General features: G+C 35.6%; 1 protein-coding gene across 7 annotated transcripts; it reads right to left on the bottom strand.

The window, feature by feature from the left end:
* Nucleotides 1-1907: 1907 nt before the first annotated feature.
* Nucleotides 1908-14157, bottom strand: LOC104235147 (uncharacterized). 7 transcript variants are annotated; one of them, XM_009788859.2, is made up of 9 exons: nt 12522-14157; nt 11532-11630; nt 8834-9223; nt 8035-8161; nt 7260-7554; nt 5591-5663; nt 2789-2879; nt 2634-2713; nt 1908-2356 (listed from the first exon to the last, which is right to left on the bottom strand). In XM_009788859.2, exons 2-9 carry the CDS (start codon nt 11613-11615, stop codon nt 2222-2224), a joined length of 1275 nt encoding a protein of 424 aa, XP_009787161.1. In that variant the 5' UTR covers nt 11616-11630; nt 12522-14157; the 3' UTR covers nt 1908-2221. The 7 variants fall into 7 exon arrangements, with proteins under 7 accessions (XP_009787161.1, XP_009787167.1, XP_009787171.1 ...); XM_009788865.2 differs by having other exon boundaries at nt 11532-11624; XM_009788869.2 differs by lacking the exon at nt 12522-14157 and adding an exon at nt 11716-11893 and having other exon boundaries at nt 7260-7500.
* Nucleotides 14158-16931: the final 2774 nt, after the last annotated feature.

Below are 16931 nucleotides of genomic sequence, written 5' to 3'. Positions count from 1 at the left end.
GACCCAACCCCTGTGTTGAGTCCCCAAAGTCAAATGCACGTGATGCAAACAAACATTCCTACTAGGGATCTAGTATGAGGTTTTGTTATTCTAGGTTTAAACCTGGTGTTGTGTTCTAGACCTGGCTTACCCAAGCGGACAACTTGAGCCGGGGTGGGAGCGAAGTACCGGGAGCACGAAAGTCTACCCGGCCTAGTGGCTGATCCATCCTCGTTCTATTTGGTACGACCTTTAACAGAAAAGCAATCCACGCGAACGTGTGCACTATCTTTTAGAAGACTCAGAAGGGAGGCGTAAGAAGACAGTTGAATACAATTCAAATAATATCAAAGCGGTAAATAAGCAGCAATTAGCACACTATGCCTACAAACACAGTAATATCAACAAACAATAAGCCAAGTATACATCACATTAACAAGCTCGAATTCTGAACCCTGAACCAGAGATTCTGGGTTCTTGTCCCCAGCAAAGTCGTCGGAGCTGTCACACCTCCTTTTTACCCGAGGGGGATATAAGGAATTTTTTTCAATTAAAGTGACATTATTCGATATGGGATTATTTATTTAATTTCACAGTCGCCACTTGGAATAATTTATGGTGTCCCAAGTCACTAATTTATTTATTTTTAAAATCCCAAATATAGTAAAATTTAACTTCGTTTAAAGTCTGCGAAACAAGAAAAACTAGGTAAGGGATTCTGTTAACCCGGGAGAAGGTGTTAGGCATTCTCGGGTTCCGTGGTTCTAGCACGGTTGCTTAGCAATTTATACTTGGGGTCTAATTACCCATTTTAGGACCTATGTTTATCTTATCTTTTACCGCTACTAATCACTTGATAATCCATATTTAAGAAATTAACCCAAGATGAGTTATGCGTACATATACTCAATTCCTAACACTTAGTTTATTTAAGAAAAAGGTTTAGTCAAAGTTGCGCGAACACATACTTTGGATTTATTTGAGAGAAATGTAATCATAATAACAATTCAAAACTCGCGCCTAAAGCATTTCTACGAATATTTGATTAAGGCGTTTTAATAAAAAAAACGTTTAACCATGGTCACGCTAACGTATACCTTGGCATCACAACTATGTCAAACGTCTGACTAAGGATATTCAACATGAAGTGGTATTACTAAAGGTAATTTGGTCGAGGTCGACTAAACAGGATTTTTGATGAATATTTCCTCTGTTTGTACTTTTAGGGTTAATCAGGGGTATGTCACTTACAAATAGAAAGAGAGATCATATTCTCTGATAAGAACACTTTATGAAAAGTAGACTTTATCTCTAAGATTGAATACAATTACTACCTTTCTAAAGAGATTCAATCCTCTATTTTTCGCACATTTTCCACCAGATCCAAGAAAGGTCCAAATATTCTAATCTTTTTCTATCATTAATCATTGTCAGAAGAAGGAATCATCCACCTCATTCAATATTGGTTAAACATTCTCACTATTTACTCTAATGTCATTTATTGCTTCTTATTTCTTCCTCATTAATGGTCTTAAAACGTTAAATGCTCCTTGCGTTTGATCCACTATTAGTATCGCACTATGTTATTCTTATTAATCGGTTATAGATTAGAAGTTATTGTTATTAACTAAGTTTAACCCCTCTATTACCTACATTTAATTAGTTTAATCAACGATCTACATTTTTGGTCAAACACAACTCAAAACATTTTTAATACTTCATTTGTTTTCTATAATTTGTTTAATTACCAGACTAGTAAGTATATTCCAAGTTGGGCGGGTTATATTTCTGCGCACTAACCCTAGCTTAACATAATGAAACCCCAAATGAGGGTCCTTTTTTAGCTCTTAAAATGGCAAAAAATTACATGGTTTGCAGTACCTGGTAAATAACACCAGGCCTAAAATGGAATAAAACAACAATGATAGTTGAAATAAGAAGCCTGATCAGATCAACCAGGGCAGAACCAGTGCTTAAGAATTTGATAATATCCGTCCCAGCCTTACATTGAGCTCTATTCTCTAGCACTAGAGACAGAAAAAAGACAAGGGATAACTACCTTACCTATATCGCTATACACATTTGACTGCCAGATTTCTTGAGGTATCAACAACCTCATCACATAAGATGATGAGGAAAAGAAATAAGAGAAAATAATACGAAGAAAATACATCTTTAAGGTGGAAAAGAAGCATATACAATATTTCCTATACAACTTGATCATTTCACCATCATACTCATTTCATGCAGGGATAGAATTTTCAGAAATTTGGACTCGCCAGGAATAGTATCGAATGTACATTGCATTGAGACTCATAGAAGCACCAAAACCCAATACTGATGCTATCATTACTGAATAGACTGCCTGCAATTGAAGCTGCCAAAAGACAAGATTTCCAGGCATTACTCCTCATTTCATATCTGCCAAAAGTGTTCTGTGTGTACAGTTTTCTTAGACCTTTTCTTTTCCGCACTGGGTTTGGTTGGGGTGCGGATTCATGCATGAGTTGTGAATCTGGTGCATCTTTTAACGGTTAAGACTTTTTCCTCTAGAATTTTTTATGGTTAAAGATGACACAAGATCTTCAATGGACAGACTAGAAAATATCCAAGAGTTGTCAAATATCAACTGCATAATAGAGAGTGCATCTTACCATAGAGTAGAAAACATGTAGAGTAATGGCCACAAGAGCAAACTCTAGAGCGGCATATGTCCATATGTACTCTCTAATAGCTGCATTTCAAATGAAAATTCTATAACGTAAGTCGGCTAGTATTTGATAAATAAAATTTAGGGGCTCAGACGTACCTAGGATGACAGCAAAAATAGATGCCAAAAGACCTAGTGTAAACGCAAATGGTGCAGCAATCACAAGCGCCTGAGTTTTCATGTCATGAACCTTCAAGAGAGATTTAAAATATGAATTCCGCAAATAACAAAATATAAAGATAACATTCCACCTTTCTACTTAAGAGTTGGAAAAAGATATAAAAGTTGATGGATGACATTACACGTAGTTGGCATCATCAAATTCCACCTTTCTACTTAAGAGTTGGCAAAAGATATAAAAGCTGATGGATGTGCATTCTATTCCAATGCTGACATCAAAATGCAGCTGACAGCAAGCGTGCACACACACTAATGTTTTTAATTGAGAAAGGCAAGGTAATCAATTCTACAAATTATTGTTTGATAAAACATTATGACTTTTTTTTGCTTCCTAAGCAAGGTGGATTTTTTAGTCAAATAATCAAATGAAAGAGGGCGATGAAAAATTATGCTCAATTTTATTATGTTTAGTAGTTTAAACTCTAATGAAATGTTACATAAAAGGAACAACATGATGGTCTAATTTCTGAGGCAACATGGGCGGATTTTCATATAAAAATTGGGTGCTCGAGCATCCATTAACCTCGACTCGGAGTATGTATAGTTACATAGAAAATTTAAGGAAACAGATATAATTAAACAACAAGCACCCAGGTAACAAAAAACCTGGTGGGTGCTTTGGTTTAGAATGGGTGCTGGAGGGTAATGAAAGTTGAAGGTTGAGAGATCGAAATTGACTCCTAGCAAGATTAAGATTGTTTTACTCCCTTTTTTTTCTTATATTATCAAGCACTATTTTTTCTTTTATCCCAATTATTAGGTCATCTTTTTTGCTTTTCACTGGCGATTTTTTTGACCCAATACTATTTATTTTTTTAATTCTTTTGATTCTGACTTTGTTAAACCTTTTTCCCCCTCTTTTCCTTCTACTTCATCTAATTCGCTATAGCAAAGAAAGAAAACGAAACATTGCTTCAAAAAAAATTAAGAGTTCCTCCAGAACGGCAAAATACACTAATTTTCTTTCTTGTCAAATGCGTTATCCATCACAGTTTTATGGCATCTGTAATATTAGTACTATGGGATTCTCATTAATTTTTTGTCGTGTTTAAATAGTTGCGCACTTATACGATTTGATTGGTAGTAACTTTACGTCAAATAAAGTTAAGCACCCATGAACCCAAAATCCTGGATCCATCACTATGAGGCAACAACACAATTATGCAGAGACGATATGTTGGAGAAAAATTATTGCTTTTGAATGCATCACCAGGGAAGAATAGGCCAACACTAAGATAGAGGAATTGTTGGACATCTTAAGCTTTTCCAACATTATGCAACCAAGTTTGGAAAAATGAAAGAAATGCCATATAGTTGCACTTTTCTTTACTCATCTAGAATATATTCTGCTGTAATTTTTCATTTTCTAGCTATTCAAAATCCGAGCTCAATTATTTCTCAGGACAGAGGACCTAGCATCATAGTCGTGACAAAATGAGATAGCACAATGTAATAACAAGATGTAGAAGGGGCGAACCTACACTCTGGTTAGGGTGGTCAATTGATTACCCTTTGTCTTGAAAATTACATAGCATATATAGGTAAAATATTAGGTTTTAAAGGTGTATAACATATATTGAACACCCTTTGTCGAAATTTTTTTTACTCCTTTCAAGTTTGAACACCCTTGGAGAAATTCCTGGCTTCGCCAATATGCAAGCAGAGGCTAGGGCTGCCTTATGTTCTAAAGGGACATCCTTTCCAACTAGGCTCACTGGGGTGCTTATAGTCATGTAAAAATGATTATCAAATGGATATTGCTCAAAACCCAATATTCAATCAAAGTAAAAATGTTTTGTCTAGTGGATAGACGTACTTATAGTGGGGAATTAATAATAGAGATCATGCCATCTGTGCTTCAGAATCCTCTCTTTTTCTTGGATATGGTAAACCTCAATCCAATAGGAAACAAACAGTGGCTTTACCCACTTTGCTCCCTCAGTGACTCGAAAGCCCAACCTCATGGTTGGAGCTGGAGGATTCCCTTACTACTAGGCTCTCTCTCACTTATTCAATCATCTCCATTTTTGAGAATATGTGTCTGCATATTATGCAATCATCTAGGCAGGGCCTTGATTGCCTCTCCTCTTGCTCAGACTTATGATGTTCGAACTTTGGGTTCAATCTTCGTTTTTTTAAATCAGTTTCACCCCTACAGGTTAGTATATAGGTAGGAAGTCTGTATCTTCTGCCTCCTCAGTTACATACACAACAGCAGAACTAAGAGGGACCAAATTCCCCCCCCCCCCCCCAAAAAAAAAAGGGAAAAAGGGCAAGAAAGCATTTCATGTTGTTGCCTTTTACCCAAGTAACTGCTAGTTTGTACCATTGTTCTGATAAGTTCCTCCTACTTTGTTCTCTCGAACAAATCCTAGTTCCTCCACTGGGGCCACATTATGGTTTCCCTGCTTTTCTGGATTTTATGGTGAAGGAAACGGGATGGTGGCTCAGATGAGAACCTGGTCAACGTAACTGGTGGCACTTAGTACTATAACACTACCGAAAGACCCAATTCAATTACTCCTACCCAAGTCCTGGATAAACAAGCAGCTGAACCGGAAATCGGGGTATCCAAGGATCAGATAAATAAATATTTCCGAAATACACAGGAAATTTACCTTTCTATGTTCCAACAGTTGTGTTTTTTTTTTAGGGGAAGAGGGGGTTGAAATCTCAAGCCAGTTTATTTTTAAAATTCTATTTAGAAGCTAAAGTACTCACCAGTAATTGCTCAAGGAAGAAAAAATAGCATATTGTGCTGATCAAAACAAGCACCACAAAATCCTGCCAAGCACTGCAATGACAGAAATTCAAATTTTGATTAAACTCCAAAAACAGACACAGTAACTGAGAAACTAGCTCAACAACATTGTACGGAGTTGTTAGATAGTTATGTATAAATTGTCCTATATATAGTAGGAGTAGAATATGTCCTAGTCCCATATGTAGTAGGAGTAAAATATGTATTATACATATGGCTCATTGTATCATTGTTAAAAAATAGATTTTTCTCCCGTGCATTCTCACATGGCATCAGAGCTTCAGTGAGAAAATTATCGTTGTGTGTCATTCCAACGATGTCCGGGAAGAAAGATCTCATCGCCGTGCAATTTTCCTGCAACTTCGTCTTGTTCCCAAGGTTCATCACTGCTACAGTGGTACTGTGCTTATACCAGTACCACCATCAAATTCGAAACCCTTGTGCGACCAAACCCCAGAAATCTCAGTCCCATCGGAACAGAACAGTCAGTCACCGTGCGTCTTTCCGGTTGACGACTCAAGATTGATTTGCATTATCTCCTCATCGGTAAGCGTTGAGCGAAAACCAACACACCATCTTGTTTGGAAAAGTCAGGCGATAAAACCCCAGTCAATCGCTCCGGCAGAAGTCCCTCACGCGCCTCCACGCGGCAACGGAACTAGGGTTTCGGCAAGCGTGTCTCACCGCCAGAATTTTCAAAAATTCTTTAAATCTGGGGTGATTTCGAGTCCACCAGTACAATTTCCTACAGATTCCGAGAATTTTGGAATTTTCCTGCGAGCTACAGTAACTTTTATGGCGCATGTGAGCCATTCTGGCCATTTTTTGACAAAACTTCTTCGGGACAACTTACTCGTCCAGTGATTCCAAGCCCACCCATATAAATTGCGTCAAATTTTGACAATTTTTATTTTTTCCGGCATGAACAGTGCACTTTTCCGGCATGAACAGTGATTTCAGACGTGACAGTAATTCCCTGAAAAGTTTCTGTTTTCTAGTGGTGTTTTAGAACCTACTTTGTAGTGTGGAATTCGGCTTAGTCTCACTATATTTTTAATTTTTTCTGGCGACGTTTCGACCAACTGTTGTTTATCAGCAACCACCTGATTTTGTTGCTCAGGGGGAGTCTAGTGGCCTTGTATGTCGAATGATCAGCTTGCATATATTTTCATATGTAACAAGCTCAGTACATATGATTTGCATGCACCAGCTTGAGGGGGAGTGTTAGATAGTTATGTGTAAATAGTTCTAGTACTATATGTAATAGGTTTAGAATATGTCCTAGTCCCATATGTAGTAGGAGTAGAATATGTATTATATATAATGCTCATTGTATCATTGTTAAAAAAATAGATTTTTCTCCCGTGCATTCTCACAAGAGTACTGCTCCATCAGCCAGTACTAGAGCTTCTTCCCACTATTCACAACTAAGGGTTCAATTTACTTTTTAATACTAAATGCAGACAGATGTTGAAGAAGCACCAATTGGAAGGATCAAACGGAAACTGGAGATAGAACTTCTTCAAATCTCGCAAGGCAAATGTGCACAATCAATGCAAAAACTAAGAAAAATTTAGAATGTGTAACACAATTGTGTGAAAGAAATCATATTTTCCAAGTGATGTTCACCTTATTCTTCTAGAGTTGTTGTGCTCCTGTATGTTATCTCGTTGATTAGTGCTTGAGACCCGAAGCAAAGTCACAGGTAAATTAGAAACTTCCTGTCGACAAACATCACAAGTTTTGTTCCCTTTCATGCTAAACCACTTGATCGCACAGTCCTCATGAACAAGTCTTAGGTCACCTTTGCAGCTGCACTCCATTTGGAACGTATTGCCTTCATCACATGCATCCAGACATATCCTACAAACTGCTTCCTCTTCAGGGATTTCCCTATCCTCATTCTCAGGAGCAGGAGTAATTTCTTTGTTCATTTTAATCAATTTTTGAAGCGTCGAAGCAGAGGAAAAGTCAAATATTAATCATAACATTTTCAACAGCTTACTATAGAATTTTCGAATACACTAGGAAATGGAAGTCACTAAAAATTTTGAAACACTTTTTTCAATTGATTCAGGAGAAGAATGAAGATTCAGATGCATGGGACTCATTAATCAGCTTATAACAGAAATTATTTTATAAACCAGTAAAGACCAGAATTGGATTAGATAGTAACACGTCTGTGAAGAAATGGTTGCTTTACATTATTGATCTTTTAACTGCCAAAAAGGCTGTATCAGTGATCACTTATTTACTTGGAAGGTTTCACTAAACGTTTGTGATGAATACAATAGAATATGGATAAGTTTAACATCATACAGCTGCATAATTAGTTTGACTTGATTAAACATGATACGCTATTTTTTGATGATTCAGGCACACTGCTTAAACACATTTGACTTACCATCTCCAGCATCTGGAACATGCTCTTCATGGGTAGCAAAGGACATTGATCTAACAATGACAAAATTTCTTCCAGGCACAGAAAGAGACCTTGAAATGCTAGCTTTGGATTCCCCAATCCGTGATGACTGCAAGCAGAATTACAAGTCACAGACTCGAGTTAGTGTACATGGAAAGTAGAGAAACCATTGGATGTAACAGCTATTATCATTACAAGTAGGAAACATCTAATATGTTAATGGCCTCATAACTGGTAGAAGGTTCCAGCGAGTGGAAGGAAAGAGGACTAACTCTAGATTACAATTCAAAGTGAGTTCCTAAACATTTATAATGACAGGAGATCTTCTCAGCCATTAGATATTTGAACATACAGCAGATTGAGGCCGGCCTCCAAAATATTATTGCTTTTTCTGTGGCATTAATTCCTGTCTTAGCGTGTATGAAAAGTATGACTAACACAAGGATCAACAGGTTGACGTGACTGGCATGTTGTATACAAAATATTAGATTACCTGTTGAAGTTTGTCAGACCAGATATATATAAAATAAAAATAAAAATTGCATCATAAATTAAGTTAGATTTGACTCTTTTTATTTGGGGGGAGAGGAGATTGATTAGCGAAATCAAATGCAAGAACATTGAGCATATAGCCTAAATTGTTGCATAGTATAATCAGTAGAATATAAAATGCTATTATTTCTGTGTCACCACATATCAAACTTTCGAAGTTGTTTGAAAATGTTGAATTTATTAGAAACTATTAAAAGTGCATAATTGTTAATGAACAGAAGAAACTCACATGTGACTTTTGTTGTTCGCCATGTGTCCTAGCAGAAATAGGCGTGGAAACTGATGGAGATGAATTTGAAGCAGGGGTCACAGGTAGAGAGGTACATTTTTGCCAATTGGAGGAGACAAAGTTTGCTGAAAGAGGGCTTCCTGGAGCTACCTTTTGATCTGAACTGAGGAGAGAGTTTCTCTCACCGTCAGATGAAGAAACTTTCTTCTTAAAGCTTAAAGCCCGCAGAAAACCTCCTCTTGGACCTGGTGAATGGGGTGAATACTTTCTGCCAATTCCAGTTCCAAAACCAGTATGTTTTGGGGGTATTTGAAGGGAAAGATCAGCTCGTTTCATGCTTGGGCCCAAACTGGCAACCATATTCGAGGACTCCGTTTTCTGAAAATCAGCCTGCGTGTACCCAAAAGATAAAGAATTTCTTGTTACATGTGGTAGTATTGCCACAGAACTTTTAACTTTATGTAATTGCACACTTGTTAATTTCTCCACACTAAGTAACATAGCTGATGGTAATCTTCAGGAGGACAGGTGAGACAGAAACTACCTAATGTTATATTCTCCTGATTAGAGGCATCAGTTTGTCAAATGTAAAGCATTTTTATTTTTCCTGCAACATTTTTTACAAATCATATTCAGGATTAGTTGAGAGTAATGTTAGCGTCATGCAGTGGCAGATCCAAAAAATTTAAATTATGGGTGCTCAACTACTTTTAGTTTGAAGTTCACGAAGAGAGATGAGTGCTCAACAATAAATTTGTGTGTATCATTAGTTTCTCTATATAAATAAATAGCATAGTACTACAAATGTAATGGGTGCTAAAGCACCCAAACCTATCAAGTAGATCCGCCATTGGTAGCAGTAGAAGTATTTTTATGCTTGGTGATAGTTGTAAGTGGTAGGAGCAAGTTATATGAAGCATTGTTAAAGGGACTATCATCCTACTTCCTTATGTAATGTACAAACACTTTCCTTTGGAAAATATTTTCATAAATTTTAAGACAGATAACACTTGAAAGTAGAAAAAACATTTTAACTGACGCTCAAGGCCTCATAGAACCCAAAAAATGGGAAGAACTGGGGAAGAAGGGCACACAGGGGATGAATGGGAAGATCGAAAAGTTGGAAGAAGAAAGGACTTTTTGGATCATGGCTTTTGTGAAATTTTTCGGAACTTTGCAAGAATTTATACAATGTTTAAAGCCAAAGTACTATTAAGTAAAAGTCTCTTAGATCTATCATTGACCATCAGACCAGAACTATCCTTCATCTAGATGCCAGATAATGGTAAAAACAGAACTAATGCAAAAATGTCCTTCATTGTGTACTTCAAAGAATATCTACGCATGGACACTCTCACATATATCTTCCTAGCACAAAAAAAGCCTTCAAAAGGGCTTACGTTCTACAATCGCACTTCTTTCCAATGTCACTAGAGATTTCTCTAGCAAAAATTATACCCCTATCAAATGCCATAAGGTAACGTAAAATCACTAAAATAGCATAGAATACCATTGCAATGACAATCTTAATCCCCATAAACAAGAACTCAAACATTTTTCAGAATTAAATTATTATCCAAAAAGTTGGACATATTTCATACATTAGTAGGCACCTAAATAAAATGAGGAAAGCACTACCTCTCGAAACCGAGACCTGCATTTCCTGAAGCTTTAAAAAAGCTATCATCCCAAGAAAAGAATGGCATAGGGATATGAAGAGTCAACTCATCTAATCTTTTGTTTGAATTCGGACATCCATCTCACCTTTTTAAATAAATTTACATATTTGGGAACTACATAGAATGGGAGCCTCAGAGTAACAATAAAATTGACTCTGTGTGACCTACAGGTCACTGGTTTGATCCGTAAAATCATCCATTTACGGAATCCTTGGGGTGACCTACAGGGTAGCCTGGCTACATAACACCTCCTTGGGGTGCGTAACTCGGGATCCTTTGTGCACCAAGCTGCTCTTTTGTTTGGATACTACATAAAAAGTGCTAGAAATCAACTTTTTACATTTAAAAATAATCAAATTTATTAAAAGATGGTCGTCTAATAAAACACGATGTGGTCTCCAGAACAGTGAGTACCAAACAATTTGAGATAGAGGGTGCATTTGGTATGAAGGAAATGTTTTCGTTTAAAAGTATTTCCTTGAAAAATATTTTCTTGGAAAATAAGTGGTTTTCTTACTTGTTTTCCTGTGTTTGGTTAGGTCGCAGAAAATATTTTTGGAAAATATATAATTTAGGCAAACCAATATGAGACGAAATGGGTAAGGGCGGGAGGGTGGTAGGTCGGGGTCTAGGGACCTGATTGGCGGTGGCAATGCCCGGGGTCAGGGAAGGAGGTGGAGGGTGGGGGTGGGCGCATAGGGGGAGAAGGTTTGGAAAACGTTTTGGAAAATATGAGTTCACGGGAAAAATATTTTCCAAAATATTTAAACCAACCAAACATTGGGAAATCAGAATTTCCTTCATACCAAACACATCCAGAGAGAGTACATATATTGAGCACACTCATATTTATTTATACTCTATAACTGATTACAAAAGAAAGCTTTTATGCACAATGGTAACATATGAATCCAGATACTAAAAGCACCACCTGAAGCTGAACAAAAACGAGAGAGGAAAAAAAAAAAGAATCTCTATACTGAGCAGCCACAGCAGTAAAAGTGTAAAACTACACTAACCTGTGATGTAATAGGAGAAGCAGGAGGAGGACCATTATCTGAAATTGATGTAGATGCTGCTTCTGTTCCTCTAGGTGCATCCATTCTTTATAACTATTACTTTAAAAGCACAAAATAATAAGAGATTGTTTAGAAAGCCAAGTAAAAATATTCAAGAAAATGAACAGAAAATTTGCCAACTTACTTTACATACAGAGGATTAAAGATATCTATGGAGATTCTATAAGACCCCTAATTCCCAAATGAAGGGTACTAAGAAAGAGTAAGGAAGACTAAGAAGAATGGATTGAGACAGCGGACTGGTTGTTTGTTTGGAATAAGACTGAGAATCAAAGTTACATACGTTTACGGGGGTGTTGTTGGCCCACCACTGTATTGAAATCGTTTTTTCTTGCCGCTTTATTACATGTTGAAAAATTTTATTTTATGTCTCACACTTCTTAGCGAGGCCTTTTTTTTTATCTTACAATTATGTGGGTCCCGGAATTTTATGGACACAAATGTATAAGATATGAATACACAAGTATATGAGATAAAAAGAGATCTCACACAATTAGTGTAAGTTGTGTGAGGCACAAAATAAAATCACTTAAATGTTAATATATGTTTCTTTTTCTAATTTTATATGTATATATATACCAACAAAATTTCTTACCAACAGTAATTATTTGTCTCCTTTTTAAGGTACTATTTTAATTTGTTATAATAATCATTTGGCATTTAATAATTTGATCTTGTAAAGATAGTAACTCATCAAATCTTGGTGGAAAAAGTTGTTAGTATATGTGTTTGTGGGAGGTTACAGGTATCCCATGAAATTAGTTAAAATACGTGCTAGCTGATCCAAATATTACAATTATAATAACATCTAGTAACTCATTTATGTTATTCCTTATTTTTTGATAATTACTTGTTGATATCAACAACAACAACACCCAGTATAATCTCACAAGTGGGGTCTGTGAAGGGTAATATGTACGCAGACCTTACCTCTACTCCGAGGGGCAGAGAGGTTGTTTCCAGGAGACTCTCGGTACTTGTTGATATCGCTGATTTAATTTTTTGATCCTGGGTTCAGGCACATCTATGATTGTAAAATTTGGCCCACTTCCAAATGATCTGCCCAACTCGCCCAAGGTTTGGCTGGTTATTGACCTCCATCTATTGAATGGAAAAAGTCATGATATATTCCTTTACTATCAAAAATTATTTAAAATTACGCTTCGTTATACTATTGGATCAAAAGAACCTCATGTCGTCTTAGTATTCAAACACATATACTTCTAATTTGACGGACCGGACACTTGGCACGCATTCAAGGTTGTTGGTCCATTTGATTTTAAATTAGACCCGACTCACCTATTACCCGGAACCCGATCCATTAAATTTGACCCGCCAAATGCAGATGACTCGTTTCATTAAATGTTGAAAAAATAATTAAACTTGATGCACCATTGTTAAAAAATACAAATTGTTCTTTAAATTAAATGTTGCAACAACTCACACAACTAATGAGTCAAATAAACACAGCAATTACCGTCAAAATCCAACATTACAATTTCAAGAACAAAGACCCAATTTTTATACTTCTTTTTGAATCATAGATTGAGTTCATATGTTAAACCATTAAAATACAAACAACTGGATAGAAACCCTCTAATTCTTTCAATAATTTCATACAAATTGAGGAAAAATTATATAAGCCGAATAGTAACTTCTTCTACTTAGGAGGAAGCACAATCTCTCCTTTGAAGGTAGGAATTGTCATAATATGTGGCAAATCAATTGTAAGTATTAAAGTTGCTTCATCTGATTTAAGTCCTTTCAAAAATCCGTGCAAAAAAATTGCTGTGACTGAAGAGAAAATCTTCAATTTCTTCTTGATTGTAGAAAAAATATTGATTTTTTTTCTTTACATTCCAGTGAATGTAGCCCAGCTCAAGAATTGGGTCGAGGACGGAAGAATTTGAAAGAAGAAGAATGTTAGTAGAATGTGAATAAAATTGGGTCAAGAAATCAGAGAGACCCATTTTGTCTTCTTCAAATTTCTCAAAATTCTTATAATGGTGTTTGCAAATTTCTTCAGCAAATCAATATTTTAGTGTTGTACTCACAATTAAAGACTCAAATCAGTAATAATAAATGAAAATTTAACCAATATTTTTCAACTTCTTTTTTAGATTTTGATTCAAACCCAAAGCTTCGATATGTCATAAATGGTGAGTTTCGACTTTTACCATCAACTTCTTCCAACAAACAGCAGTATAATTTAGACCTAAGCATAACAAATAATACAAAATCAAATTTCAATAATGTAAATCCCCAATCAGTCATTGAACCAAAGGACCCATTCGAACCCAGACTTGGAAATGAGCTTCGAACCCCGCCAATGGAGATGAAGCTTTCCAATTCTTCAAATCAAGACACTGAAGTACCATTTCAAAAAGGTTTAAGCTTTACTCCATTATACCAAATGCATTAAAGTTCTTTTCTAATGAATGAGAAATAGAGAAAGAGCGATAAATTAAAATGCTTATCTGAACTCAATCTCTTTTGGGTACCGAGTAAGAGGGCGGATCGGGTCTAATTTAAGACCAAATGGATCGACAGCTTTGAATGCGTGCCAAAAGTCCTTCAAGCTAGGGGTATATGTATTTGAACAGTAAGACGGCGAGTTCTTTTGATCCAACAGTAAATGGATATATTAGGACCTTTTCCGTTTGTTGAACTCACCCAATCCAAGTTGGATTGATTTTTAGCCCATATTGACCATAAGTAACTTTGCTAAAATATCTTAAGTTTTTTCTTGTTTGATATATTATATATGAACCTAACAAAAAAAATTATTGAGTAATACAATTCATAAGAAAACAACACATATTAAGTAGTAAAAATTTTGTGGGATAGCCACTTTTTAAAGTGGTATTTACTTTTTATCCAACATTTTTAATGCTTAGCAATAGTAGTCACTAGTCTATTAAAATTAATATGAAAAGACTGTGTTACCATTTCTTCTATCTCCAACAATGCATGTCTCTCCTCTAACGAAGATAGTTTAGGTTCTCTACTCGGTCAGAAGACCAGCAAAGATTTTAGTACTTTCTGTTTCCACCTTGCTTTCAGTAGAAGTTGTGGATCTAGTAGCAGAGGTGCTCGTTTCTTGGCACGTCCTCTTCATTTCGTTGTTCTTTCCTTCTTTTTAATTTGTGTTGGTTCTGGTTTGTGAGCTTCAGTGGTGTGCTAATTAAACTAGTCGTGATCTTTGATCGTATGCAATTATGGCGGTAGATGTATTTCGGTTTGTGATTTATGTGATGTATTTTTGGTTTTCTGCTACGTTATGGATCATGAACTTACATTTACAAGTTCAAAAGTTAAGAATACTTGGTCATGAACTTCGAGCTCCAAGTTCAAAAGTTAAGGACACTTGGTCCTGAACTTAGATTAACAAGCTCAAAAGTTAAGGATAATAGGTCTTGAACTTACAGTTACAAGTTCAAAAGTTAAGGACAATAGGTCCTAAAGTCCTGAACTTAGACTAACGAGCTCAAAAGTTAAGGACAATAGGTCCTGAACTTAGGCTAAGAAGCCCAAAAGTTAAGGAAAATAGGTCTTGAACTTAGACTAACAAGCTCAAAAGTTAAGGACACTTGGTCCTGAACTTACAGTTACAAGTTCAAAAGTTAAGGACATCTAGTCCTGAAGTTAAGTTGAAAAGTTAAAGACATGTAGTCCTGAAGTCCTGAAGTTAAGTTGAAAAGTTAAAGACATGTAGTACTGAAGTCCTGAAGTTAAGTTCAAAAGTTAAGAACATGTAGTCCTGAAGTCCTAAAATTAAGGACATGTAGTCCTGAAGTCCTGAACTTAGAGTTACAAGTTCAAAAGTTAAGGACATGTAGTTCTTAAGTCCTGAAATTAAGTTCAAAAGTTAAGGACATGAGCAGAAGGGTATTTTCGTCCGGGCAGTTAAAGTTTATTAAAGCAGTGGCTAAAGACTAAAGACATTCTAAATAATGCTTAAAAGCAAATACATGTGTTATTAGTGACTAATCGTGTATTTCCCCCTATTAAGTAAAACTTGATAAGAGTTGGACGGGTTGGGCTATAACCCAAATTTTAGCGCATCTTGACCCAATACATCTTAGCCTAAGTAACTTTTGAGCGAGTTATTTGACCAGCCCAATTATTGACTCAATCTATTTTAACTCATCCAAAATCAGCCCAACCTGCCTATTTGACATCCCTAGGCACATACATTCCTTTTTCTTTGGATTATATATATGTTATTGAAAATATTAAAAAGTTATATATCTGTACCAAATCTAAAGTTGTAATTACGTAGAAATTGTAAGTGCAATGATGCACCGCTTCCAAGTTCAATCGACTCCACCTATGTCCCAGAAGTTATTGCTTAGGATTCCAATGTCTACAAGTGTTCCAATAAGTGAACTTATTACTAGCGGATTCAGAATATTGGTATCGTCTGGCTATATTTGGTAGGAGTTCTTTTTCTTTCTTTTGGCTATCTCGTATTAGAAATTTAATGGCCCGATTAATCAAGATTAGAGTCCGTTTGACTAAATTGTCAAAAATTACTTATTCGAAAAAGTACTTTTGCAAAATAGCAATTTGTGTTTGGCCAATTCGTTTGAGTACTGTTTTTTGCAAACTCATTGTGTTTGACGAATCTTTTAAAAAGATACTTTTAAGTATTAAATTACGAAAAAACACAGTAAATGTTCAATTTGAAATTTGTATTACTTAGAAAAGCAAAATAAATTTGTACATTTATATATTATGTTAAAAGGATGAAACCCCTTCGTGAAATATCGGTCGCCTTTTTTACCCTTTAAAAATAAGGTTTACACTTGATAAAATAGTCATTTAATTATTTTCCTAATATTTAGCGCCTATAAATTCGTTGAAAATTGGTTATATTTAAACTAGGTACCTAAAATTTAGGACTTTAAAATTGTACCTTAAATATAGGTTTAAAAAGTCAATTATTTGGAATATTAATACAAAATTTAAAGAGTTCGTTTGAAGTAGTTTTTACATAGCATTTGGAAAGTAAAATTCTACCGGTAGTCAAATTGTATTTATGGTGAACAAACTCATTTTTTAACATTAATGAGTAATTTTTTAAAGAGCAATTTTACTTCATTTAGTATTTGCAACAAATTAATTTAATTATGTGATAAATAATGTGAGACAAATTAAAAACTACTAAATATAATCAAATTAAAAATGTCGAACTCTCAATCTGCTCATTTGAACGTTGATGTTGAGTATGGCCACCATAGCGAGAACAACAATGTAGTGCCCAGCAACAAGGTGCCTCCTGTTAACCTAACAAAGTTCCGGTTGCAGACCTAATCGATGTCAACTCACATGTGGTCA

This window comes from Nicotiana sylvestris, chromosome 1 (genome assembly GCF_000393655.2).
Source record: "Nicotiana sylvestris chromosome 1, ASM39365v2, whole genome shotgun sequence".
NCBI classification, from domain to species: Eukaryota; Viridiplantae; Streptophyta; class Magnoliopsida; order Solanales; family Solanaceae; genus Nicotiana; species Nicotiana sylvestris.
The sequence above is the reverse complement of the archived record's forward strand: the minus strand, read 5'-3'. Positions and strand labels throughout refer to the sequence as shown.